Source organism: Rhineura floridana, chromosome 14, assembly GCF_030035675.1.
Source record: "Rhineura floridana isolate rRhiFlo1 chromosome 14, rRhiFlo1.hap2, whole genome shotgun sequence".
NCBI classification, from domain to species: Eukaryota; Metazoa; Chordata; class Lepidosauria; order Squamata; family Rhineuridae; genus Rhineura; species Rhineura floridana.
The window spans coordinates 1,734,580-1,760,195 of record NC_084493.1 but is presented as its reverse complement, the minus strand read 5'-3'; the positions used below and the strand labels follow the sequence as shown (position 1 = coordinate 1,760,195).

The 25,616-nt window shown below is 47.8% G+C and overlaps 1 protein-coding gene across 10 annotated transcripts; it reads left to right on the top strand.

Annotated features, from left to right (window-relative positions):
- On the top strand, positions 1-25,616 carry KIF23 (kinesin family member 23). 10 transcript variants are annotated; one of them, XM_061595517.1, is made up of 24 exons: positions 13-235; positions 3,907-3,973; positions 5,408-5,536; positions 6,336-6,441; positions 7,624-7,760; positions 8,960-9,069; positions 9,173-9,346; positions 10,028-10,069; positions 10,405-10,517; positions 11,255-11,376; positions 11,611-11,713; positions 13,514-13,593; positions 13,681-13,800; positions 15,074-15,233; positions 15,871-16,035; positions 16,561-16,718; positions 17,377-17,553; positions 18,790-18,969; positions 19,291-19,638; positions 22,376-22,606; positions 23,110-23,192; positions 23,805-23,886; positions 23,992-24,062; positions 24,964-25,616. In XM_061595517.1, the coding sequence occupies exons 1-24, from the start codon at positions 222-224 to the stop codon at positions 24,977-24,979; spliced, it is 2,988 nt and encodes a 995-aa protein (XP_061451501.1). In that variant the 5' UTR covers positions 13-221; the 3' UTR covers positions 24,980-25,616. The 10 variants fall into 10 exon arrangements, with proteins under 10 accessions (XP_061451508.1, XP_061451503.1, XP_061451506.1 ...); XM_061595516.1 differs by having other exon boundaries at positions 3,904-3,973; positions 9,176-9,346; XM_061595514.1 differs by having other exon boundaries at positions 3,904-3,973.

Here is a 25,616-nt window from a genome sequence, read left to right as displayed (position 1 = left end):
AGCAAAGAGGCGGAGGAGAAGGGGGCGGAGCAGAGCGACTGCCGGCTCTTGAGAGGCCGCTCTCGCGACACCGCCCCTTCCCGCTCTCGCTCCGTCCTGATTGGTCGGATTTGAATAACAGCAGGCCGCGCAGCGGATGCCGGGAAGCGGGAGGGAGCGTTCAAACCGAACCTTCACCAAGAGGGCAGCGAGAGAGGAAAAGAGCGAGCGGCTTTGGCGGGATGAAGGCGGCCGCGTGAGTGGGCGGAGGGAGGGGATAAATGGCCCCTGGGTGCCCCATAAAAATATATGTGCTTATATAGGCAGGTGGAACGCATATATTTTAGTAGTTGTAATAATAATGTGTGTGTCTTTATCTCTATTTTATAGCCTGTATGTACCTAATATGTGTGCATATGTGACCCAGTTGGTATCAGTTTCAGATTTGAATTGATTCTCTGTGTGTGTTGCTGTTGTTTTAAACCGCTTTTATGTTTATCATTGTTATTTAAAAAAATGTTTTTATGTATTCAGTTGTTTTAACTTTTTGTATATGTAACGATAGTAGTAGTAGTAATCTGATTTATTGTATGCCATTCACCCCAGGGTAGGTTGCAGCAATTTATTTATTTATTTATTAGATTTATATCCCTCCTTTCCTCCCAGTAGGAGACCAGTAAAAGACAACAGTTAAAAAAAAGGTTTAAAACAAGGTACAATTACAAGGGTAAGGCGGGTCTTAAAAATATACATTATATACAAATATACAAGTGTCAAAGGCCAGGTATAAGTTGTCATATTGTAAATCACTTCAGGATGCCTTGTGGGAAGTGATTTATAAATGAAATAATTTCTCAGGTACCTGTATGCAATATGACTTTGTACATTTGACTATACATGTATAATCTCTCAGGTATAATCCATCTTTTCTTATATATATGGAATCTCACTTGTGTTTGTACAGTGCCTACTAGCATTCATTCCAGCAGGCTTCCTCAATGGAGGAGATGGGAAGCTGTCCTGCAACTGGCCTTGAACTGCTTCTGATATGAGCGACTATTTAACTTTTAAGAATTGGTGCCTGAGCTTTTTCCTCTTTCTTCCTTCCCTGTCCCTCTTTTCTTTTTGTGTCATGTCTTTTAGATTGTAAATTTGTGAGCAGGGACTGTGTTGTTTTAATTGACTGTATGCAAGCTGCTGTGGGAATTTTTTTGGCTGAAGAGTGGGGTATGGATGTTCTAAATTAAAAAAACACCATTATCTGTGGATGATACTCAGCTACGTCATACTCATAGTAGACCCCCTGAAACCAATGAATTTAAGTAAATGGATTTTAGCTTCCTCAAATGGAACTTAACATTGCATACCCTTCTGTCTTTATGTGGCTTTTTGCAGTTGTTTTCCAATCTTATTTCAGCTAATAATCCAGTTGGGTCATCCCCATTGGACCCATTTCCCCTTTTTTTACAGTGTTTTCATTCTTTCCCCCCCTCTTGCTCTATTTTTATACCATCATCTGACAGGATGACTTACAATTATCACATTACAAATTTCATGAAAGGATATTAGAGGATTAAATATAGTACATACACAAAAACAAGCCATATTTCTGTAGCAGGCTGAGACTTTACTTTCAGCTGCTCATATCCAAATATTTTCAGTTTTCCTCTACAGCCTGTGTGAACAGGTGTGTCCAAGCCCCAGTAATAAAGGTACTATATGCACCTATAGAAATTTAGCTAATCTCACAAACGCAGGATGTGTATCGATACCATCCTGCTATCAACATAGTGATAAATATACAAGATTTTTCACATTAAAACTTCATATGTAGCATGCAAAAAGTTAGTTATAATAAAAAAACATGAATGCACATTATTTCTGCCCTATATGCTGTTCTTCAGTATTCAATATAAACACTACTCTTTCACAACCTTAGGAGTCTGTTGTCTACCATCTCCGCCTTACTAATTTTTAATAATTTTGCTAATTGTTGTTGCATTTATATCCCACCCTTTCTCCTAAAAGGAGCCAAGAGTTGCAAACAACAAGTGATAAAACAAGAAAAAATCTTTAAAACAATTCCAATACAGCTGCAGACTGGGATAAAGGTTTCTACTTAAAAGGCTTGTTGGAAGAGGAAGGTCTTCAGTAGGTGCCAAAAACACAACAGCCATAACCAAACTGCTTTTATCCACTTCTTACATGCGCTTGTCATATAAAATTGGCATTGCAAGATCACATTATTAAAAAAACTACTGCAATTATCAGCACCAAATTGTTAATACCATCAATATACATTCTGTTGCAAATGACAGGGTAAGGATAAGAAAGGATGGATTTGTCAAATTACCAGCCACCTTGGACACTTTTTTTCTTTGAATAGACTGGTGGGATATACTATCAGTGTACATTCTGTTGCAAATGACAGGGTAAGGATAAGAAAGGATGGATTTGTCAAATTACCAGCCACCTTGGACACTTTTTTCTTTGAATAGACTGGTGGGATATACTATCAATATACATTCATGTTGCAAATGACACAATTTTTTTCAGTAGCTCATGGAAAAAGAAATGCTCCACCCCACCCCCCTATAAATGGCCTGAAAGTAGTAAAGAGAGAGAGAGAGAATACACAACTGCAAATTACGAAAGCATCCCAGCTTATTCATATGGAAGAGAGTCTTATTTGCCAGAAGTGGCTTGCTGTCTACACAACTGTAATATAAATATATGAGTATTTAAGTGCAAGCAAAATAGAAGTGTGTCCTCTTTTGTAAAAGGGGAGATCATGTCAACTTCTGCTCAGCTACATCATTTTTCTACTTTTGCATGTTTTTCTTTTGCCGGTGTTCGCAGATTCTCTGCAGAGTTGGGTGTGCCTAAGGCTTGGAGGCAGCGAAATCTATGCTAGGTTGGGCTGTGAGATAGCTAACAGGAGCATATCTCTAACATGTGTTACCAATAAACTGTAATACCTTTGACTACAGCAGTCAATTGCAAAGGAGAAGGGCTAGATCACTATACCAGTAGTCGTCAACACTATGTACTTTTATTATTTATATGCACTGTCTGATACTTTTAGTATAATGCAAGTAAAAGTAGCAGGTCCTTGCCATGCGAAGCAGTTTAAAATAAACTATGGTTGAATGAGTGCTTCGCTCCTCCCCAACCACTAGCTATGCCACATAGGAAACAAGCCAGAGTGTGGCTCTTGTGACATGATAACCTTGGCTCATGGTTTGTTTCTCTTCAAGCGCATGCAGCAACTAGCTGGAATGTGGCTTGTTTCCTCATCCCTGCAGCACAAAGCACTTATGTTCATTAAACCATAGTTTAGCTGCTTTAATGTTAATGTGTGAACCAGCTCACTATTTAATTTTCAGCAGTGCAGGAGATGATATGGGTAAGGATAAGAAAGGATGGATTTGTCAAATTTGCCCACCTTCGACACTTTTTCTTTGAATAAACTGGTGGGATATAAATCAAACAAGTGGGGAAGTGTGTGGTTCTCTGCTGGTCCTTCCATCTCTAGTCTTGTCTGTATTTGGGATTCTTTTTGTAGCTCCTCTAGCTAAGCATTTAACACTGGCCCACCGTTCATTCTAGGTTGCCTTCAACTCTTTCAACCAAAAAACTTTATACTGGAGAAGGAGAGTGTGTGTGATGCTGTTTTTCTTTTAAAATAAAATGCTCTGCATGTGGCATTTTCTTAATGTTAACAGTCCAGTCCCCCACCCTTAGCTGTTGTTACCCACAGTAATGCCCCCCCCAATGGCTTGGGGTCCACATCATGGCTTTTTTGTCGATCTCTCCTGCACTGCCATTGGGCTGATCCCAGAGCAGTTCTATTCTTTGTCCTCTGCACCGTGGGTCTTAGTTTTTGCTTGAGTTGCCTGATATGGATTTCTCTTTCCCTTCCAGCAGAACCAAAACCCCCAGGAAGCCTGGCCCAAAGAATGCATCCAGCAACAGTTTGAAGGACCCTGTTGGGGTAAGTGGCTGATTGAAGTCAGGGGAGTCTCCTTAGTATGCTGCGCAGTATTACTCTTGCATACTTCAGGCATTGAATGTAAAGGCAAATCTCATAGGACATGTGTGTTCCTGTGTGAATCAGTGTTTCTCTGATAGCAAGCAGACATAGGCAGAGCCTGTATAAGGGCACAACTTTGTGTGTTCCCATGACTTCTCTCTCTTTGCCCCTTTTCTGGAAAAAAGGCATCTTTCCCTTTGAGATTTTTGGCAGAGTTCCCCTTCCTATCTTTGCTATCTTTCTTATTGCATTTATCTCCTGCCTTTCCTCCAAGGAGCTCAAGGTGGCACACACAGCTCTCCCCCTGTCAGTGTTATCCTCACAACAACCCTGTGAGGTAGGTTAGGCTGAGAGTCAGTGACTAGCCCAAGGCCACTCAGTGAGCTCCATTATTATTAGAATTTATTACCCGCCCTTCACCCAAAGATCCCAGGGCAGCTTACCGCAATTTTAAAACATAATCAAAAACAACATCACAGAAAATAGAGTGGATCCTAAAAAATACATCTCAGGTGTCAAAGGTGTAAAGAGGTGCCGAGGGGGGATTTGAACCTGTTTTCCCAGGTCAGGAGATCTCACCTCGGCTCCTTTTTAACAGGAGATGCCCGGGACTGATCCAAGGATTGCATGTAAAGCATGTGTTCTGCCTGTGACCATTCACTAGTATTAATGCTCACACTTGCTTGTGTTTACATACACTTGTGTTAGGAGAGTAATGGCCCATGATGACGACTAACCTCAAGCTGGGCTGGTCTTTCTGATGCTGCTATGGCCGTTCAGTCTTGTCTTGCAGTTCTGTTTATGAGCGATACGTTGAAAGATGTTTCAGGTTTTGTCTGTGTGGTGAACATGCTGGCGCCCAGTCCTAACTGCATACAGTTTTTGGATTTCTGTGGGAAGTCCTTGCTTCCATCCCTGAGGACATACTTCCTGATTCACAGAAAGAATGTTAATTGATGTGTCCAGAGAATGAAATGGTTTTTGGTGTGGGTCCTCCCTTTTCAGCGTTTTATTTCCCTTCCTATCCAGTTGCCAGGTTGTTGTTTTTTTTGCTCTCCGCCAGTCAGCATTCCATGCCATTGCATCTTTATGGTGCTGTTTGTTGTAGTTCTGTACACATTTTTTCCTCCCAAAAGTCTTTCTGTACCTCTGTAAACTTTGGGATTTCCCCCAAGTCTGCCAATGCCTTCAGCCTTGTGCATTGGTGCTTCTGTTTGGGCTGTGTGATGGCGGACTTTCTTCCACCAAATTAGAACATAAGGTTTTATTTGGGTGTGTGTGTGTGTGTGTGTGTGTGTGAGAGAGAGAGATCTTCATTCTTCTCAGTTGCTGGCCTTAAAAACACTGGATGTGTGAGCGCTGGCGTTTCTAAGCCCTGGGCTTCTTTTCCTCCAGGTGTACTGCCGGTTGCGCCCAGTCATTGTGCCAGAGCAAGAGTGCTGCATAAAAGTGATCAATACCACCACAGTCCAGGTTCATCCACCAGATGGATACCGCCTTGGCCGCAATGGGGAGTACAAGGAGGTAAAGCCCGCTGAAAAGTTGCCAGCAACAGAAGCTGAAAACGGTGGTTCTGACGAGTTAAGGCTTAGATCTGCTTTATCTAACACCCGCAGGGAGCCTTCCTCCCAGGTGCCATCTCGGAGGGCAGGATTGCCAGGGAGGGCAAATTAAAAGCTTGAAAAGTAGGACTTTACAAAAAGGCAGAACTTGTCATGATGGCAGGGCAAATGCCACTGTCATGGAGCGTAACAAGCAACCCTCCTGGATCAGATCCAAGGCTTATCTAGTCCAGTGCCTGGTATCCCACGGTGTCCACCACATGGCTAAGGGAAAGCCACAAGCTGGGCATGAGGACAATGGCACTCTCCCTCTTGCTCCCAGCAGCTGGTGTTCAGTGGCATGCTGCCCCCTGTCCTGGAGACTATACACCTCTACCATTTGATACGGGGACCTTACATCATCTTGGGGTATAGGAGCAAAATGTGTCTGTTAGGAATTGATACACTGAAGCAATATCCGGTATATAAGACTTCCTCAGTCAGACATTAGGCGAGCACCCTCACTATTTTGTTTGTCTGCAAAAAGCTTTTAATTTCAGCAAGTCTACCTAGATGTATAATTATGTGTATTCATTTTTTTTAATTTCTGGTGTCATCTGTGTTTTGTTTTATCTTTGTTTTATTGATAACTTTATTACGTTCTGTGTTTAGAGAGTTTTCTAAGCAGTCAATACATTTTTTCGAAATAAATCAAAGCAAGAGGTAATTTGCTTCTAGAAATGGCAGCAAAATGCTGACAGTTTTGTTTACTTTCTCTTCAGGTTCAATATTCATTCAAAGAGGTTTTTAATATCGGTGCGACTCAAAGACATGTGTTTGATGTTGTTGCCAGGCCTCTAGTGGATGATCTAATTCATGGGAAAAATGGTAGGTTGTGACAGTTAGAGCATTTAATGCTTTGGTTGATGTCTAACCAATGATCTCTCTTTTTCTAGACTTACTATTTTTCCACTGCACTTTCTGCTATCGCTGTCCAAATATACTAAACATATTGCCAAAACCAAACTTAATAAAAGGTTTTCTTATGTGGAGGTGGTACTGGCCTGGTGAAGTCTAATAAACTGAAGCTTAATCCAGACAAGGCAGAGGTGCTGTCAGTCAGAAGGGAGATGGACCCTGGAATAAGGATTCAGATTGTTCTGGGATGGGGTAGTACTCCCCTTGAAGAGTGGGGTTTGGGGATAGTGATGCCCAAGAATGCCTTTGCACAGCTTATGCTGATGTGCCAAATGTGCCTATTCCTGGGAAGGCCAGATCTGGCTTTCGCAATACCGCGGTTACATCTAGTTTGGATTATTGCAATGCATTCAACATGGGGCTATCTTTTGAGGATTCTTTGGCAACTTCAGTTGGTCTAGAATGTGGTGCCAAAGATGTTGCTGGTTGTTCACCTGTATCTGGGGGCGGGGATCATCTTGTGCCTATCCTGCAACAGCTTCACTGGTTGCCTGTTTGTTTCCAGGTACAATGCAAAGTGTTGGTAGTTACCTTCAGAGCAAGTGTGGGGAAACTTTTGGTCCTCCAGATGTTGCTGAACTGCAGCTCCGCTCAGCCCCAGCAAGCGAGGCCAATGGCCAGGGATGATGGGAATGGTAGGTTCAGCAGCATCTGGGGGGCTGAAGGTCCCTCACATCTGCTTGAGAGGCTTGTGTGGCTTGGAGCCAGGATACCTAAAGCTCTGCCTCTTCCCCATATTAGCCTGGCTGCTGCTTAGGCCTGGTGTGGAGAGACCCTTCTCTGTGTCCTGCCTGTGGATGAAAGCATGCTTGGCTGTAACACAATGGAGCTTTCTCAAGGGGCACATCCAGGCTGTGGAATACTGACAGTCCCCAGTCTTCCGCCAGCTGGGAAAGACTTCCTTATTCTGGCAGGTATTGACCCTGCCAGGCAGATAAACAGTCTTAGCTCCGGTTTGTGTTTCTCTGTTCTGCCTGCCTCTGTTGTGGTGGTCTGGTTTTGTGGCTTTGATTGTTATAAGATGCCCTGATTGATGCGTGTGAATTGGAAAGACGAGGTAGGCCTTGTCCTGATCTTTCTTTGACCCCCTAGGCCTCCTTTTTACTTATGGCGTCACCGGCAGCGGGAAGACCCACACCATGACAGGTTCTCCTGGGGATGGGGGACTGCTTCCTCGCAGCCTGGACATGATCTTCAACAGCATAGTTACTCTGCAGGCCAAACGTTATGTAAGTCTCTTCCTACCAAGTCTTGGTTTGTGAGTAGTTGTGCTGCGATTGCCAAATGCTCAACTTACAAATGTGGTGTTAAATGGACAAACCGGACAGCATTGTGTTTAAAGACATACAACGTAGGCAAGAAGACGCCCCTGTAAGGCAGGGTGAGCAGCCTGGAAGCCACTAACATGGAACCAAGAGGATCTTGCTGCTTGCTTTATAGCCAATAGAATTCAGGGCCTTGCAATTTGGCAGAAAATGAACTGAGCTGCAGGGAGAATGTGTCGGTCACAAGCAATGGGAGAAGTTAAACAAGTAGACCTCTAAGTAATCTATGATAAGTCCTGATGCATTTTGAATCCATGTTCTCCATTGTGGATGTTAGGAACATTGCTATTGGTTGACCTGCTTTGTTTTATTTCCTTACAAAGTTCCTGTCCTGTCCTTCATCCTAAATGTGGTGACGAGGGCCGGTTTGGTGTAGTAGTTCGAGCATTGGACTAGGACCTGGGAGACCAGATTTGAAATCCCTGCTCAGCCAAGAAGCTTTCTGGGTGACCTTGGCCCAGTCACTATCTCTCAGTCCAAACTACCTCATAGGGTTGTTGTGAGGATAAAATGGAGCTCCTTGGAGGAAAAGCAGGATAGAGATGTAGCAAATAAAACTCAAATAAATAAGAATAAATTATCTTGGGGCAAGTAACAACAGTTTTAAAATGCAATAAAATTAACTCCCCCATAACAAATGCTATTGGAGGCTGCTGATTCATAGGGTCACCATAATCGACTTGAAGACACATAACACACACACAACCTGTAATTAAAAGATAAGACTACCATGGTCTCTTATATCAGTCTCTGTACAAGCCCCACAAAATTATATGTCAGTCAGAAGAGAGGTGTTCCATAGCCTGGGTGCCATGGCTAAGAAGGCCCTCTGGTGGGTCACAGCCCCCTGACCTTCAAAGACAGTATCAGCAGTAGGACCTCCGCAGCTGATCTCAAAGTCCAGGCAGGGAGAGACAGAAGGACGTGAATTCTGTAGAAATCTCAGGCTAGTGTTGCCCGCCCCTCCTGCCTCCGAGGTCAAGAGGTTTTGGTCTGAGATAGCTGAGACTGCTCTCTAATATCGTTGACGCTATTAGTAATAATAACATTTGCTGCTTGCCTCTTGGCAAGGCTTCCCTTATTTCTGAAATCCACGCCCTCAGGTGTTCAAGCTGGATGATAAGAACGGGGTCGAGGTGCAGTGCGATGTTGATGCTTTACTTGAACGCCAGAAAAGGGAAGCTTTTCAGATTCCAAAAACTCCATCTGGCAAGTAAGTAGCTATGGGAGGCTGGGACACCCTCATCTCAGTCAGGACTGCCATAAAATAAACCAAGATGTCAATGTGTGTTCTCCCTCCTGCCTTTTTTTTAAAGCAGGCGGCAAGTAGACCCTGAAATAGCTGATATGATCAACGTCCAAGATAACTGCAAAGTGGAAGAAGTTGATGAAGATAATGTTTACAGTGTGTTTGTATCTTACATTGAGATCTATAACAACTACATCTATGACCTTTTGGATGAATCCCCCTTTGACCCCATCAAACCAAAGTGAGTAAACTTTCTTCAGCATGGCATTCTGAACCCGAAAGCTGACCGGATTATAGTTGTATGAAGTCTGAGTGGCAGAATGGGGGTCTGGTGTTCTGGATTCCCAAAAGTGAAGCGGGGAATAGATTCCAGATCTATTGCTTGATGCCTTGAGGAATAAATGGATTGTGTCTGCTCCAGGGCCTTGTTCTGAGGTGATACTGAGGGGAAACTATCATAATAATGAAAATAACTATGAAGAAACATCTTGCTTACCGATGCATTGTAAAAGTCAGCCTTGGCACCAATACGGGTCAGGCCTAGCCTTTACATATGCACTGTTTGCTTTGTTGAATGTTCTTTGAAATCTTTATCATGCAGAAGCATCACTGAACACGCACCTGGCTGTTGAGGCTGGCATTGCCCGCCACTGGAACCAAAAGTCTTGTTCAGTGTAACTCTGCAGTTTGCTGGCTGATTGCATAGGAAGTAGCTCCAAAGCAGACTTTCAGGAATATTCCAAAAATGTATAATATCTGCCAAAATGTGAACAATCATCCAACAAGTCACAGGAATATTTTCCAAAAACATAATAGTCATTACGATGTGTCTTGGGAAATGCTCTTCAACTTAGAAGTGGTAAGTGGTGGGCAAAGGTGGTTTTTGTGAGCCTGTAATACTTTGCTTGTATTCCTTTGGTAGGTGGAACAGCTGTGGCACTCCAGTGCGGAACGCTGAGTTGATGTATGTGCACAGATTCTATTTTCCTTGTTAAAGTTCCCGATGGCTGGTTTCCACTTAGTGAAACTAGTGTGGCTCTGAAGTCTCCCCTTGGCTTTTCTTCCCTGCGGCTTGCTGTTGATGGCTGGCATGTCTCTGAGAAAATGCCTCCCTCGCTTTGTGAAGTCTGAGTGGTCTGAGCTTCCCTCTCTGTCCCTTATTGCCTGAATAAGCTAATCCTGGCTGGCAACTTGCGCTGTAGCTGACTGTGTGTGTGTGTGTAGTTTAGTTTCAGTGACTCCCATCACTGGTAATCAGTATGTTGGTGGTGGACTTCATCAGGACCCTTTCCGTTACAGGCTTCCCCAATCCAGAATTCTCCGTGAGGATCAGAACCACAACATGTATGTTGCAGGATGCACAGAAGTGGAAGTCAAATCCACTGAGGAAGCATTTGAAGTCTTCTGGAGAGGTAGGAAACTTCCCTGGCTCCTAAAAAGTGCTGTCCCTCTCGGGGAGAAGTAGAGGACTGATTCTGACACAGCTGGCGCCCAGCTTCCTGCTCTTCTGTCTGTGAGAGCCATGATGGACCGAAGGGAGGTTCAGAATATCCAGGTCTTTATTTTCAAACAGCCAGACAGATGCTTCCAGGAAGTCCATGCAAAGGCAACAGCGCACCCCACCCCCCTCAAGAATATCCGTTGTGTTTTGAGGGGGAGCAAAATCTACTGCTTGTGAATGTGGGGTTGCCGTGGTTAATTGGCATTGATCACCTTCCTCTCCATTGCTCTGTTTTGTGGGAATGAGTTCTGTCAGTCGTGGGTTGTGTCTAGCACTTTTCTTGAGTGTATTGGCCACCAGTCCATTTCATTGGCTAACCCCAAGGTCTAGTTATCGGACAGGTTGAAAAATGTCTCCACACCATTTGCACCTTGATAAACCTCTCATGTCCTCTTCGGTTTGCCATTCCTCCCCCCCCCAAAAAAAAAAAGAAAAGAAAATCTCCCCCCAAATGCACTGGCTTCTTCTCATGGGGAAGGTGCTCCAAGCCTTGACCATCTTGGATGCCTCTTCCTGTCCTTCCCCCCCCCCAAGCTGGGATCTTCTTGAGCTGGGGTGCCCAGAACTGCATCAGCACCTGGAATGCTACTAATCGCTCTGTTTTCACTCCCTGCTAGATTAAAGGACTTTTCCTCTCTGCTTTTATAGGCCAAAAGAAGAGGCGCATTGCAAACACCCAGCTCAATCGTGAATCCAGCCGTTCACATAGTGTGTTCCTAATCAAACTGGCTCAGGCTCCTCTAGATGCAAATGGGGATAATGTTCTACAGGTAAAATTGAGAGGATCAATTCCCCCTGCAGTTCCCAAAAGGCAGAAGTGTTCTAAGACCCCATCTGGAAGTCAGGGGTATGGGATGTGGCTTTGGCTACAGATCTCCCATCCAGGGCTTTTTAAAAGCCTTGAAAAATTGCCACCCTTCCTAACTTACAGGTGGAGATTTTTTTCTCTCTCTCTTCTCATGGCAGTTGTTTCTTTATTAAAACCATGACTACTTCTCTTACAGGACAGAGAGTTAATAACCTTGAGCCAGTTGTCTTTGGTTGACTTAGCAGGGAGCGAGAGAACAAACAGGACTAAAGCTGAAGGGAACAGATTGCGGGAAGCAGGTAGGTATTGTGACTTCCTTCCTGTCCAGGCTTTGCCACACTTGCCTGGTGTGGAAGCCAAGAGCCCACCACATTGGACCCCAATTCTGAGAGCTGGAATCCAGTGGAAAACAATGTTCTCCAGTAGAGTCGGGGGGGGAGGGTGTTCCAGGTCCTTGAGGATTACCCTCCCACCCAGAGGAGACAGGGCTGCCTTGCACTCCTGACCTTTCTTCTGCCACCCTCCCCCCCAGACTAGCCCTGCCTTCTACCTACAAAGGAGGCCCTGCATTTGCCCCCTTCTCACTAATGCTGGTATGTGCTACAGCAGCACCTGAGGGCGTTTTCCCAAGGTGGGGGGTGATGATCTCGCTCAGGTTGCTTCCCACCTTCAAGCTTACTGGGAAGAAGACCAGCAGCTTCTGCAGCAGTGGCTTTTAGCTGTGAGCACTCCGGCCCCCAGCCTGCCAATCCATCTCTATCGCTGGTGGGCTGGGCACTCTTGGAATGCCACACGCAGCGATGAGAATGAAGCTTGCGTGTGCCCCTCCGCAGTAGCCATTCATGCCGCTGAGAGCTCTTCTAAATCCCACATCATCTGGAATGCCCTGCTTACTCTGCCAGAGAAAACAGGGTTTTCCTTACCGTAAATCTCCTGCACTTGAGAAAGTAAGGAGAGCATCTGACCCACTGCTGGCACTGAGTCGGCTTTGTCCCTCTGGATAAGCACAGGCGGTAGTGGAGGCTAGACGAAGGCCACCCGAGGAGTTTTCCATTCTCTCTCTCTTAATTGGTGTTTAACTAGAATAATGGTTTGTCACAATAGGATAGATTTTCTGTCTTGGAGAAGGAGCAGATGAAAGATTTCTTAGTGAACTTGAGATTCTCTTGGGTAATAACAATAGACTGAAATAAAAGAAAATGGGTTTTGATATATTGGCTGATCAATGCTTTCTTGTTACAAATACTGTACAAAAGGTTTATAGGCAATGGATGATAGCCAAACGATGCACTGTCCTCGGAATGATAGTTTGTTCCTTGGGCGGTTGCCTGGGGTTCGGCCTTGTTGGCCTTCATGTTTGGAATGTTAATGTTCTTGTTTTTTCTTGGCAGAATTTCCTTTTTCCTGTCCACTCTGGGGAGGATGGGAGAGTCTCCCCAGCTGAGGATAAAACAACACTAGCTGGCTCTGCCTACTCCTGGTGGACAATCCCAAGCGATCTAGGAATTTTGTCCTCCTTCACTCACAGAAACATTAAGGCCCCATCCACACCATACATTGAAAGCAGGATCATCCCACTTAAACACTCAGGGCTTCCCCCAAAAGGATCCTGGGATTGTAGTTTAAGGGTGCTGAGAGATTTACAATTATTTTCATTTATTATTTGTTTATTAAATGTATATCCCGCCCTTCCTCCCAGCAGGAGCCCAGGGCGGCAAACAAAAACACTAAAAATTAGACTCTAAAACATCATTAAAAACAGACTTTAAAATATATTAAAACAAAGAGACCCCCTCTTCCCCTCAGAGTGACAATTTCCAGGTGGTTTAACAATCAGTCTTTCTTCCCAGGGATCTCTGTGAATTGTGTAGCTCTGTGAGGGGAATAGGCGTCACCTAGCAGCCCTCGGCACCCTTAAACTACAGTCCCAGGTCTCTCTGGGGGAAGCCATGACTGTTTAAAGTGGTGTAAGACTGCTTTCAATGCATAGTTCAAATAGGGCTTGGGGCGGGGGATCCTGTTTCTTCAAACCATGTCTTGTGGCTAAGGTGTGGTTTTTGGTAGATAGTGAGCTAACACCCCTTTTTTCCCCCTTCCAGGTAATATTAATCAGTCCCTTATGACACTGAGGGCCTGTATTGAAGCTTTGCGGGAGAATCAAACATATGGGACCAACAAGGTTTGTGGGTGCCAATTCCTGTGGGTCTTTCCCCCTTGTGGTTGTTCTTCCTGAGAATGTTGTGCTTATGGAACATGTTTTTTTTAGATGGTGCCTTATCGAGACTCTAAACTAACCCATCTCTTCAAGAACTACTTTGACGGAGAAGGAAAAGTGCGCATGATTGTCTGTGTGAACCCAAAGGCTGAAGACTACGATGAGAGTTTGGTAACTTGAATCTGCTTTTAACTTCCCTGGTTTAAACTTGCTGAAACTGGAGGGAAGGCTGCCTTTGTGTCCGTTTCCCTTGATGGTAACCAGACTGCTGTGATGTAAAGCTCAAACTGCTCTTTTTTGAATTATGTTTTATTTATTTATAAGAATATTTGAATACCGCTATTTCATTTCAAAAAACATTGAAGTGGTTTACAACAAATAGAAACCATTAAAAATACAATAAAAACAAGGTCAACTACTGCAAAGAGAGAGCTTCTTAACTGCCTGCATAAGCCTGACCCAACAGAAAGGTTTTCGGCAGGTGTTTAAAGATTAAAACAGAAGAAGCCTCCTGAATCTCTGTGGGCAGAGCATTCCAGAGAACTGGGCTGATGACACTGAAGGCTCGATTTTGTGTCAATGTTAAATGAGCTTCACCAATTTGGGGGACAACCAGAGCCGCTCCTGCAGATGATTTCAGTGATCAAGCTGAGATATAAGGGTTCCGGTGGTCCCTAAGGTACCCTGGACCTAAGTTGTTCAGGGCTTTGTAAATTAATATAAGGACCTTGAACCTGGTTCAGTAGTAGATGGACAGCCAGTGCAGATGTTTTAACAATGGTGTCACAAGTAGTCGGCCATGTGCCCCCATCAGCATCTGGCACTGCATTTTGCACCAGCTGGAACTTCTGAACGAGGCCAGAGGGCAGCCCCACATAGAGCGCATTGCAGCAGTCTAGCCTCAAGGCTGCCAATGCATGGATTACAGAGCAGAATTATCTTTTGCTGTGTGTTTCAGGGTGGGTGAATGGAAGACAATGGAAGAGAAAATGATCTGGAATCTTTAACTCTTACATACACAAATGTGTTGGGCTGTACTTCAGCCTTGTAAACAATGTTTTACTAGCCTGCTATGGGTTGACATAGGAGAGATCTCCCTCCCTTCTGCAGCAGGCAACCCACTTCTGTGCTGGACGCGGAGAAAGAAGCTTTCTTTCTCTTGCAACTTGCTTGGTTTCTCCGCTAGGTACGGAGGGAGGATGGAGCTCTGCCACTCCTCTGCCAGCCTGTTCACAGCCGGCCTGGAATTCCATGCACTCACCGGAATGTAACTCCTTGTCACCTATGGAGACTAGGTGGGAGCTTAAATGCAAGGCTAATGTACTTGCTGGTGGATGCTCACTGTCAGGCTAAGTGGGCTTACTGAAGGCTTGGTTAATGTGGCTGTTTTAATTGTGTTGCATATACCAGATCCTACATACTCCCAAACATCATTACTTTGTAGCAAGTCCTGCGATTTGCAGAGCTCACCCAGGAGGTGGAGGTTGCAAGACCTGCTGAAAAGCCAGTGTGTGGGTTAATCCCTGGTCGGCGGTTTAGGAACCAGGCCTTTCGGGAGGAGCTCTCGCGGCAGCTGGAACTCCGAGGCGGACCAATTGATGGAGGTAATTGTGCAAAGCTACTTCGGCCACTGATGCTGCATGTACAAAGTAATCAGCAAGAGAACACTCTCCTGGCTTATTTGTCGGTCTTATCCTTATTTCCTTCCACACTTGCACACACGCTGGGTTCTGGACGTGTGTGTTCCCAAGCTGAACGTTTGCAGGGTAAGAGGGCACGTGTTGGAAGGGAAGGGGTTAAGCCAGCACCCTCTTCTCCTCCTCCCTCCTCAGCTGCAAAGCTGCCCAATGGACCCTTTTCACAGCGGCATCGGAGGCTCTTGTTGCCCAGCAGCTACTGTGTAAAGTGAGGTTTGGCCGTGTCTGCGTTATCATTACTTAGGCTTCTTTGTGGTCAACTTGGCAGATGTGCATTTGGATTAACAGAGCTCCATGCACCGTCTGTACGTCAAGTTCTGGCGTCGAGGGTCTGTGTAGAGGCTCCTCGAAAAGCTGCTCCTCCTGTTGGAAGCTTGGCAGAGCCCCGGGCAAGACGCTTTCTTGAAGCAGTGCAATTCCTTTTCTGCTCAGGGTGGTGGGGAGGAGGGAGAGGCAGCAGCTTCCTTAGCGCTGCCTGCTTAGAGTCTCTTGTAGCAGGTGAGACATAAACCCTCGCAACTAGACAAGCCACTTCCTCTTGCAGACAGAGAGCAGTCTGTCACAGAGATGCTTCTGCAGAATTTGCCTCCGATGCCTTCCTGTGAGCTTCTGGACATCAACGACGACCAGACCCTTCCTCGGCTGATTGAAGTGCTTGAAAAACGGCATCGCATCCGGCAGATGCTGTCAGAAGAGTTTACCAAGAATGGTAAGCCTTGGAAGTCTCTTCGGCGCTCTTAGATATGCAGACTGCGGGCCGCTTCTCTTTGGGAGGTGGGCAGCTGGGGGGATTTAAGACAGGCAACCAACCTGGTGCCCTCTTGATGTTGCTGGCATCCCATTTTCATCATCCCTGACCACTGGCCGTGCCGAGTGGGGCTGATGGGAGTTAGAGTTGACCAACATCTGAAGCGCACCATCTTGGCTCTCCTTTTTTTAAAGAAAACTCTTCTGGCTGATGGCCATAATGCAGCAGATTCTCTGCAGGAATACCATATTTCATGGTCTGACAATGCAACATTTCTAGTAATATCTTCAATGGGTGCTGAGTTATCCTAACCGCTACCACCAGAAGCACTCTGATGTTCTTGTCTGCCCTGGTTTCTGTTGCATAAGGTTTCCACGTTATTCCCATTTTACAGAAGTGGCCTACAACCTGGAGGAGGACCCAGGCCTCTCTGGTCAACCAGCCTAATCCAGCATGTAATAAGGATTGCAATTCCTTCTTTTGCAGTGCTGTCTGTCAAGGGGATGGTTCAGGAACTTGATTCCAGCATCGTCTCCAAAGAGAACTATGCGCAAATTAAAATGGCTGAAAGAGACAAGATGATAAGCGCCCAGAAAACGGAGATAGAGCGGCTGGAGAAGAAAGCGAAAACGCTGGAGTACAAGGTTTGTGTTCTCCATTTTGGCTTTTAAGGCTGTGCCCTTTTTTGTGAAAGCTGGGTGGAGAGAGAGCCAAGGGCCCAGGTGGAGAACGCAGCCCGTCAGGACTCTCCGTCTAGCCCTTGAGACTCCCCGGGCTACACCCCGTCAACCCTGCGCCACCCGGTGTGCAGGTGCATTTGCTTGGCTGGAATATAACAACCTCTGATAGACCTCGCTTCCCTGGATGGAGACACGTGTATAGAAGCCTCAGACTTTTGCCTGGCTGCCATGTTGCCTGCTGTATGTAAGTGAGAGGCTCGTCCATGGCTCTGCCCGTCACCAGTATGTGGCCGGCCCCTGGAAGGTCGTCCGCGAGGGAGAGTGGCTCTCAGGCTGGTACAAGTGGGACTCATGTATTGTGCGGAGGGCTGTGTTAACATTTCTTGCTCAAAAGCAAGATCTTAGATTTGCTAGTATGTTCTCTTTTGACGGGCTGTCCAGTGGGGTGAGCATTTTGAGGCTGTTCTCCCTTGCAGGGAGACTGTTCTCTTAACACCTGCCTAATGGCTGCAAATCTTGCCCGTTTTGCCACGCTGCTTGTAGTGTAGGCTCTTGCTCTACCCCAAAGGCCCCGCTACGGTGTTCACGTGGGTGTCGTTTTCGGAACTGGAATTTGTCTTAGCAGATTGACATCTTGGAGAAAACGACGACTATTTATGAAGAAGAGAAGCGCAACTTGCAGCAAGAGTTAGAGAACAAGAGCCAGAAGCTGCAGCGACAAGTTTCTGACAAGCGTCGCCTTGAAGCGCGATTACAAGGCATGGTGACAGAGACCACCATGAAATGGGAGAAAGAATGCGTAAGTGTTGCAGCTGCCTTCTGCGTAAGCACCGCTTTGCAGGCAAGCTGCTCCAGATGCGTCCAGGCAGACATTCCTAGGGAAACAGGCAGCTGCGTTCTACCAGTCAGGCCATTGGTCCATATAGCTCAGTACTGTCTACACTGACTGGCAGCAGCTCTCTGGGGTCTCAGGCAAGAGCCTCTCTCAGCCCTACTTGGAGATGCCCTTGGCAGAGCTTGGAAAAGTTACTTTTTTTGAACTACAACTCCCATTAGCCCCAGCCAGCATGGCCACTGGATTGAGCTGATGGGAGTTGTAGTTCAAAAAAGGAACTTTGCCAAACTCTGGCCCTTGGGGATTGAACCTGGGACTTCTCCCTGCCCAGCAGGTGTCCTGCCACTGCCCCATGGCACCGTCCTTAGAGTAGAGGAGCAAGCAGCCTCCTGCTCCCTGCTTTTTTAACCAGGAGGCAGCCTTGGGGACCAGTCGAACCATTCCCTGCAGCTTTTGCAGTTGTCTGAGCCCTGGCAGGAAAGGTTAATGCTGGGCTGGTGCATTTGACCCTCCCCTTCCGAAGAGGAAGAGTGAGCCCTCCCAGTTTTCTCCTACGCAGAAGGAGCTGGGTTGTTTGGCTCCTGGTTAATTCAGGAAGTCCCTGCTGGTCTACCTGGCTCTGGCCATACAGGTGTGCCTGATACTCTGGTTTCCTTTCTCTTTTAGATGCTCCCCCCCCCCTTGCCTACATTCTCCACCTTTTAGTGGGCAAGGAGAAAGGTACTGGCTAAGGCATGGGTGCCTACAGCATCCTGGCAGCTCTCGTTCATTCTGTCCCCACCATAGGAGGGAGTGGCTGGATTCCCCACACGCACATCCCGGTGCCTGCACTCTGGTCATCAGCCTCTGCCTTGCTACTGCCCACACACAACCTGCTCCCCAGTGGGACAGAACCCCCAGGCAGTGTGAAAGGGATAATAGGACACCTGCTTGTCTGTAAGCCCTGAAAACACTGGAGCCCCTCTGAAGGGGGTCCCATCTACGCCCAGCTCCCTGAGGAGCCAGTCCAGGGATCAGGGCTAAAGGCCCCAGGAAATCACTCAGGAAGGGTGTTGGGGAGCGTCCCTGCTCCTGGTGGCATCTAGGAACAGGAGTGGCATGTCCTCTTCCCCCAGCCTGGGGCTGCTGTTCAGGCTGGGGTAGGCACCTTCCTGCTGTCCTGCCGAGGCCCTTATAACCGCCGTTTCCTCTCCCCTGCAGGAGCGGCGGGTGGCAGCCAAGCAGCTGGAGATGCAGAACAAGCTGTGGGTGAAAGATGAGAAGCTAAAGCAGCTGAAAGCCATTGTCACGGAACCCAAGAGCAGCAAACCGGAGCGGCCTTCCCGGGAGAAGGACCGGGAGAAAGCCCTGCAGAGGTCGCTGTCGCCTCCACCGATCCCAGTAGGTTGCCTTTCTGTTAGTCGGAGTCTGGGCGGGCATCTTTTGGGCAAATGTCGCTGAGAAGCTGAGAAGTTTCGGGCGTGTGGCTCTCTGGGGTTAGGAGTCTTTCTCGTTCAGCAAGGGAACTTGGCTGTGAGTCTGCCGGGTTCCTGCCTCTGTTTCTCCCCCTCGTTCTTCGTCCCTCCCCCATCCCAAACTACTCCTCCATAAATCTGCATAATCCAGACTGTCAGATCCTGGGGGTGACGGTGGGCCTCTGCTGCTGGTGTGGAATGGGCTGCCTTTCTCTGTTCCTTGTTCACTAACTGCACCTCTCTTCAGTTTTCTAGTCACTGTGTCACTCAGCTCCCTAACAACAACCACCACCTGCCTGGCACAAGCCAGCCGCAGCTGCACAGGCGCTCTAATTCGTGCAGCAGCATCTCCGTGGCCTCCTGCATCTCGGAATGGGAGCAGAGGACGCCTACTCAGAGCAGCAAGCAGCCTGGCGGCGGCGGCGTTGGTGGCGGCGGCAGCAGCATGTCCAAAGCCAGGAGTAGACTACAGGAGCCAGAGCGAGCTAGGCACTGTGTCCTGTCAGACAGCAGGCGGGGCATGGGCTGGACCGGAGTCCTTGAGGTCCCCAGCGGTAGAGAGGCTCTAGAGGTAGAAGAGGACCTCTGCTGCAGGGTTAGTGCTCCTCCTCCCAGCCAAAACGGTGCTGATCCTGGGGCAGGGACTCAGAGGCGGCCCTTCCCTGCCCCCAAAGCCACCGACAGCACAGAGCAAAGGCAAACTGGCCTGGGCACGGCATGCCTGCAAATGCAGGGGGAGTTCCATCGCAGAACCCCCGGGCTGTGTCTCACGCTAGTCAGTGGACATTAAAAGACGTGACGAATTGAGGTTCCCTAGTTTCCGTAGATCTTCTCTGAAGGAGAACTAGCGTTGGACTCAACTCCCAGTTCCGAGAGTGGGGAGCGGCAACAACTGAGCAAGGGAGGGCGGTGGCTGAGGGCTGCTTGGGCTGCTGTTGGCACAGCTGCGGCTCACCACGATTCGATGCTGTCTCATAAACGAAGCAATTTCTTCTGGTATTCCTGTAAAGCAGCCTGGTGCCCTGGTGATGGGATGACAGCTGCCATGCTGGCTGGGGCTGTGGGAAGTTGTAGTCCAAAATATCTGGAGGGCACCAGGTTGGCAAAGGCTGATGTAAGGCAGGATTGGGTCTCTTCCAGAAGCAGTTGAGCTGGCCTCTTCTCCCAGTGCCAAACATCCACTCAACTGGGCGCCACCTTGTGTCTGTGCCTGATAGGCCTGTCTGGGCAGGTAAAGGTGGTCACCTGAGTTTTCTCTCTTCCTCTTGTCAGCACTGAACAGTCTCTGGACAAGCAGTTTGCCCCTGGCTCTGAGTTTCACAGCTTCAAACTAAAGACTCTTGTGCCTGGTCTTTGTCTAGGCTTTATTTCTGGTGAACCGGGTCAAAACAAAACCTGCCTGGAAGATGGTAACCAGAAGGTTCTGCTTCTTCCAGTGCTGCAAGCTCTCCTGTGTTTGTGGCTGGGCAGCTTCTGCAAAAGTGCTTCTAACAGTCTCCATACAAAAGATCTGAACTGTGTTGCATACTAGATGTTTTAAAAAGTTAACCTGCCACTTTTTTTAGCTGTGTCTCAATTTGCTATGGGATGGCTCCTCCATAAGTCTAAAACGAAAACACTTTCAGTTGGCTTTCGTTTAGGAGCACACCTGAATCTGTTGCCACCCAGTCCCAACCACTCATCCAACTCTAAGCTTGCTTAAACCTCGTCAAATGGTTTGATCAGCCTGCAGATGCAGTATCTCTGCTATAAATCAGCATTATTATTTTTTTTCTGTACTTACCTCCAATCCAGTTCTTGACCTTCTGTCTATCGCTGCTCAAATCATGGGTAACCAAGACTTTGGAAAGTGCACCTTCTAGGCTCCAGCGGGGTCAAGGTCATCCTGTTGCTCCTCGTTGGCCTTTCCCAATGGTTGCACTGATGGGAGTTGTAGCACAGAGGGCACCAGGTTGGGAAAGGCTGCTGTGCAGTACTGGGCTGCTACATGGACCAGTGACACTAACAGGCTAGTTCTGTCCGAGGGGAGAGCCTGCCGCCCCAAGCAATGAGTACTACGGTGGCATTGTGGTAGGCTAGGGGTAGTGGTGCTGCAGAAGGCAACGTTTATGCAGCCTGCCACTTGGTCAGTTTCCCTTAGCAGTCTGTCAAGAGGAGCGTGTTGTTCTCTGGATGTTGGGCTGTGGCTCTCATCAGCTGTGACTTTGGCCACTCTGGCTAGGATTGACAGGAGTTGTAGTCCAACAACACAGGGCCACAGGTTCCCCACCCTTGCTTTAACGTACGCCCCTGCAATTAAGGGCTTCATCAGAAGGGAATCGGGAATGTAGGAATCTGCCTTCTGCCAGGGTAGACGATTTGTTCATCTGGCCCAGAGTGTCCTCTGTTCTCAAAGGTCAGAGGCGCCTTTCCGGCCACCTGCTGCCAGGTCCTTTAATCAGACAAGAGGCGCCATGGATGGAGCCTTGGACCTTCTGCGTGCAAAGCATGTGCTCAGCTATGTGGCCCCTCCCCAGATTGGTCATGTGGCCCCCACCTTTGCTTAAGAGGGTTCCTTATGCCCTACAACCACATTGCACAGGTACGTAGGGTGCTGCATGCACAGGGCAGCCCTGCTGACGGGAACCGTAGTCTAGAAGGAGCCGCAGTAGGTGACCAAGTTGGCGAGGGCTGTGGCAAGGAGACCTGGTGTGGCAAGCAAGCCTGCTTGGGAGTAAAGCTCACCTTGTCCCCAACCTTCTTCCGTCTCCACAGCCTGAAATAGTGGCATGCAAGAAACATCCCTCCTTTATAAAATGCGTGTGGGTCACTGTGTGGCTATGAAGCCGTGTTTAACCTCTGGATCCTGTATTGTTTAACCACAGGTAGTCCGTCACTAGGGCTGGCAGGAACTTTCGATGCTCGGCCCACTTAAGAGATCTGTACTCCTTGCTGGGCGGGGGCGGAGGGGAGGGAGGTTGCGTCGCTGTCCTGTCTTTTGGGCCTACTTGATCTGGCCTCTTGGAAGTGTAGAATTTTGCTCCTGGACCATCCCTGCCGCCACCTGGGGACATGCATGTGTCCAGCCATTTATTACTCCACATTCAAGATGACAAGGGTTCTTTCTCTTCCACACACACACCCCCCAAAATACTAGGAGTGCACTCATAAGATTTATGCACAAATGTGAAGGTAAATCTTAAGCATTGGGGGTGAAAATAAAACGACTGAAAATGTCACCATCCATTTTTTGTAACCTGGCTCTGCAAAGATGCACTTTCCAAAGATCAGTTTGGGAGAAATTTGCTGCTGATTGCCCTTGCTTCTTCCAATTCCTTTCATGACCCGCGTAGAATGCTCTGCCAGTTCGTCTCAGGCACAGGCGCTCTCGCTCGGCTGGGGAGAGATGGGTGGACCACAAGCCTGCCTCCAATGTCCAGACTGAGACAGTCATGCAGCCCCACGTCCCTCACGCCATCACGGTGGCCGCTGCCAATGAGAAGGCTCTGGCCAAATGCGACAAGTACATGCTGACCCACCAGGAGCTGGCTTCTGACGGGGAGATCGAGACCAAACTCATCAAGGTAAAGGGGGCCGGCAGGCAAGGCCTCCCGGCGTTGAGCTTTGAGGGAGGCAGAGGTGCACATAGCTGTGGGAGGAGCTAAAGAGCGTGCCGCTGTCTTCCTCTTGCATGCCTGTCTTCTACAAAAGGCCTCCAAGCAAACTCTGCAGCTGGTTGGGCTGCGAAACAGCTGGACGTACTTGGGGTTGTTATACTTCTCCACATCTAGTGCAGAGCAGGGTCTGTGTGTGTGTGTGAGTGAAGGGAGACAAACAAATTATCTCTCTGTACCTAGCCATGTTTTTGCTCTGGAAGTCTGTGGGTGAGTGGTGAAGGAAACCCTGGTGGAGTTTGCAGCCCTGCTTTCCAACCCAGGCTTAGGCCTCCTTCATGCAAGTCCGGCTCGGCCTGATCTACGTATCTGTAAAAGGGGAGTCTGGCTGAAGCAAGAGCAGGGATACAAGCATGGGGATGCCCACTGCCCCCCTGCAAATGCCAAGAGCTCACAAACTGTCTTGCTTTTAGGGGGATGTCTACAAGACAAGAGGGGGTGGCCAGGCAGTCCAGTTCACTGAGATAGAGACTCTGAAGCAAGAATCTCCAACAGGGTGAGTTCCTCCTACCTGGGATTCCTTGCCCTTTTACATTGACTGAGCCGAGATGTTGATTCCTGGAGCTTTTCTTGTTGGTTGGGAGTAGGAGGAGGGCCCAGCAAGGCTGCCAGAACTAAATAGCATGTTTTCTCCTGGAAGGTCAGAAAATCCCATTGGATTTGTTCTGACTTCCTGTGGGGGGGTTGTGTGTGTGTGTTGGGGGGAGGGGGGAGGACTCCCCCGGATCATGTCTGATGACAACTTTTTGAACTAATCATTTGCATTTTATATTGATAAGGAGTAACCATAAAATGCAGTATGAAGGTATCACAAAGGGGGAAATACCCTTAAAACAACCAAACAGCAGCTCTCTTTGAAGTTGAATTGTAAAAATGCACAATCAGCAAGCCCCACCCATGGTCAACGGAACATGCTGGCAGTCTTGATGGGGTGGAATGAGGGGCATTGCCCTCCCCCTCTTAGCTTGTGTCTACTTCGCTTCGCTCTTGGGCGCAGCCGATGGGCCTTGGAGTCCTCGGCCTGTGAACCCGCCAAGCACCTTGTGATGCCCGCCCCAGTCAGCTGGGTGCCAGCTCTCCTTGCCTGATGTTTCTTTGCTGCTTCCAGCCGCAAGCGAAGGTCATCTCCCTCAAGCCCTCCACTACCAGATGAGGCTACAGAGTCAGAATGGACAGATGTAGAAACAAGAGTAAGTTCCAGGGATGATGGGGAGGGGGGTGGGCGACGCATAGGCTGCTGCGGAGTCACCTCTTGACCTCACGGGGGATGTGTGTGTGTCTGTTTCTCTGCCCAGTGTTCTGTTGCAGTGGAGATGAAGGCAGGCTCTCACCTTGGGCCTGGATACCAGCACCATGCTCAACCCAAGTAAGTTGCTGTTCCTCAGCCTCCCTCCCAAATACTGGACGAGGCTTTCTGCATGCCTAAGCCCTGTTGCTTAGTGTTCCTGAGAGGCTGGACTTGGAACCAAAACAGGGCGCCTGATGGTGAAACGGAGAAGTGTCTGTCCCGATGCTGGCTTCTGGGGTGGCAGAGGCACCGAGTGTACTACTGAGGTTTGGCCTCTTGCAGATAGGTGCTGTTCAAGCTGTGGAAGTGATCTCTTCAGCTCAGGGGACGAAAGCTGGCAGCTTTACAAGACATGTTAACAGGCAGGAAAGAGGGCATCAGAGGTAAAAAAAAAAAGTTATTAGAAAATAAGCTACCATCAGGACTTAGAGAAACCTGTGAGGGAGAAGTTCCATGGACACAGAAGCTTTCTTGCCCTTCTCCTGCCCCCACCCCCCGTTTCTGAGATTTCCTTGCTGCGTGTTGCTCACAAATATTGTTTATAGTCTCATTTTGCAGCCATACAGGCTAGAAACCTTTTTCACTAGTCATTTGCGGGATGCTGAATCTGGCCACCGCCTGGCACAGTGCCTGTGGCTGTTCTCTGTATCTGCTCCTCCCAACCACTGGCTTGACTGCAAGGAGGTCTTGGTTGAGCGCTGGAGGGGGGAAGGGGGTGGGGGAAAGACAGCTATTGGCAATAGAAGGCAATGCAGCTATGAGGAAAGTGGCCAGGAAATGCAGGGCCCGGGGGCAGGAGGCGCTGTGGGCCATGCCAGGGAGTTTGGAGGGCTGGGGAACTTCACTGCAGGAGGTTCTGCATTGTGCGTCTCGAGAAATTTACCTTGATCTTGAAACTAACCTGCCAAGTTCCAGTTTGTAATTAGTCCTGCCATTTCTTTTTGTGACAGGTGATCACAAACCTTTATTTTCTTTGCAGGCGCAGAAAACCATGAATCTTTGGGGATTCCTGCTGAGGCCTCTTTGTCGAAGAGATTATTTGCACATGACATAAACTGACTGTGCTAGACAAGGGAAGAGGCAAATATATAATAAAAAAGTACTTTTTTTGCCTTGTTCTGTTGTGGCATTGAGGAAGGTGGCTTTCGTTGCTTCTGTTACCTCTTGAAGGCCTGGTTATAAGACTCCCCTCTTGCAGAGGACTCAGCTGTGTCCTTTCCACCTTGTCTTGTCTTTTGATGGGGCATTTTTAAGAGACTGCATAAAACATGTGCTGCTATTTATTTAGCTCTCCAAATGCACTTTAGAATTATCTCGGTGCCAGTTTGGAATTGCAGCCCTGGTTTAGCAACCACTCCCACTTAAGCTTCCGGTTGAAGACGGCATGATATCCTTAGACTGGGAGCATCCGTGTACCTGCGGACAGAATGGGGCGGGCTTGGTCTCCTCTGTATCCTGAACAGCAGGAAGGATTAGGACTTTTGGGGCTGGTGACCTCCTTTTGTTTGCTATGCATGATTTTAACATCAGGATGATTACACAGCTGTGTAGTAAGATGACTATATTCACGTGTGATATATATATATTTTTTAAAAAGACTGGATTTGCCAATAAATTTTCACAGTGTCTTGC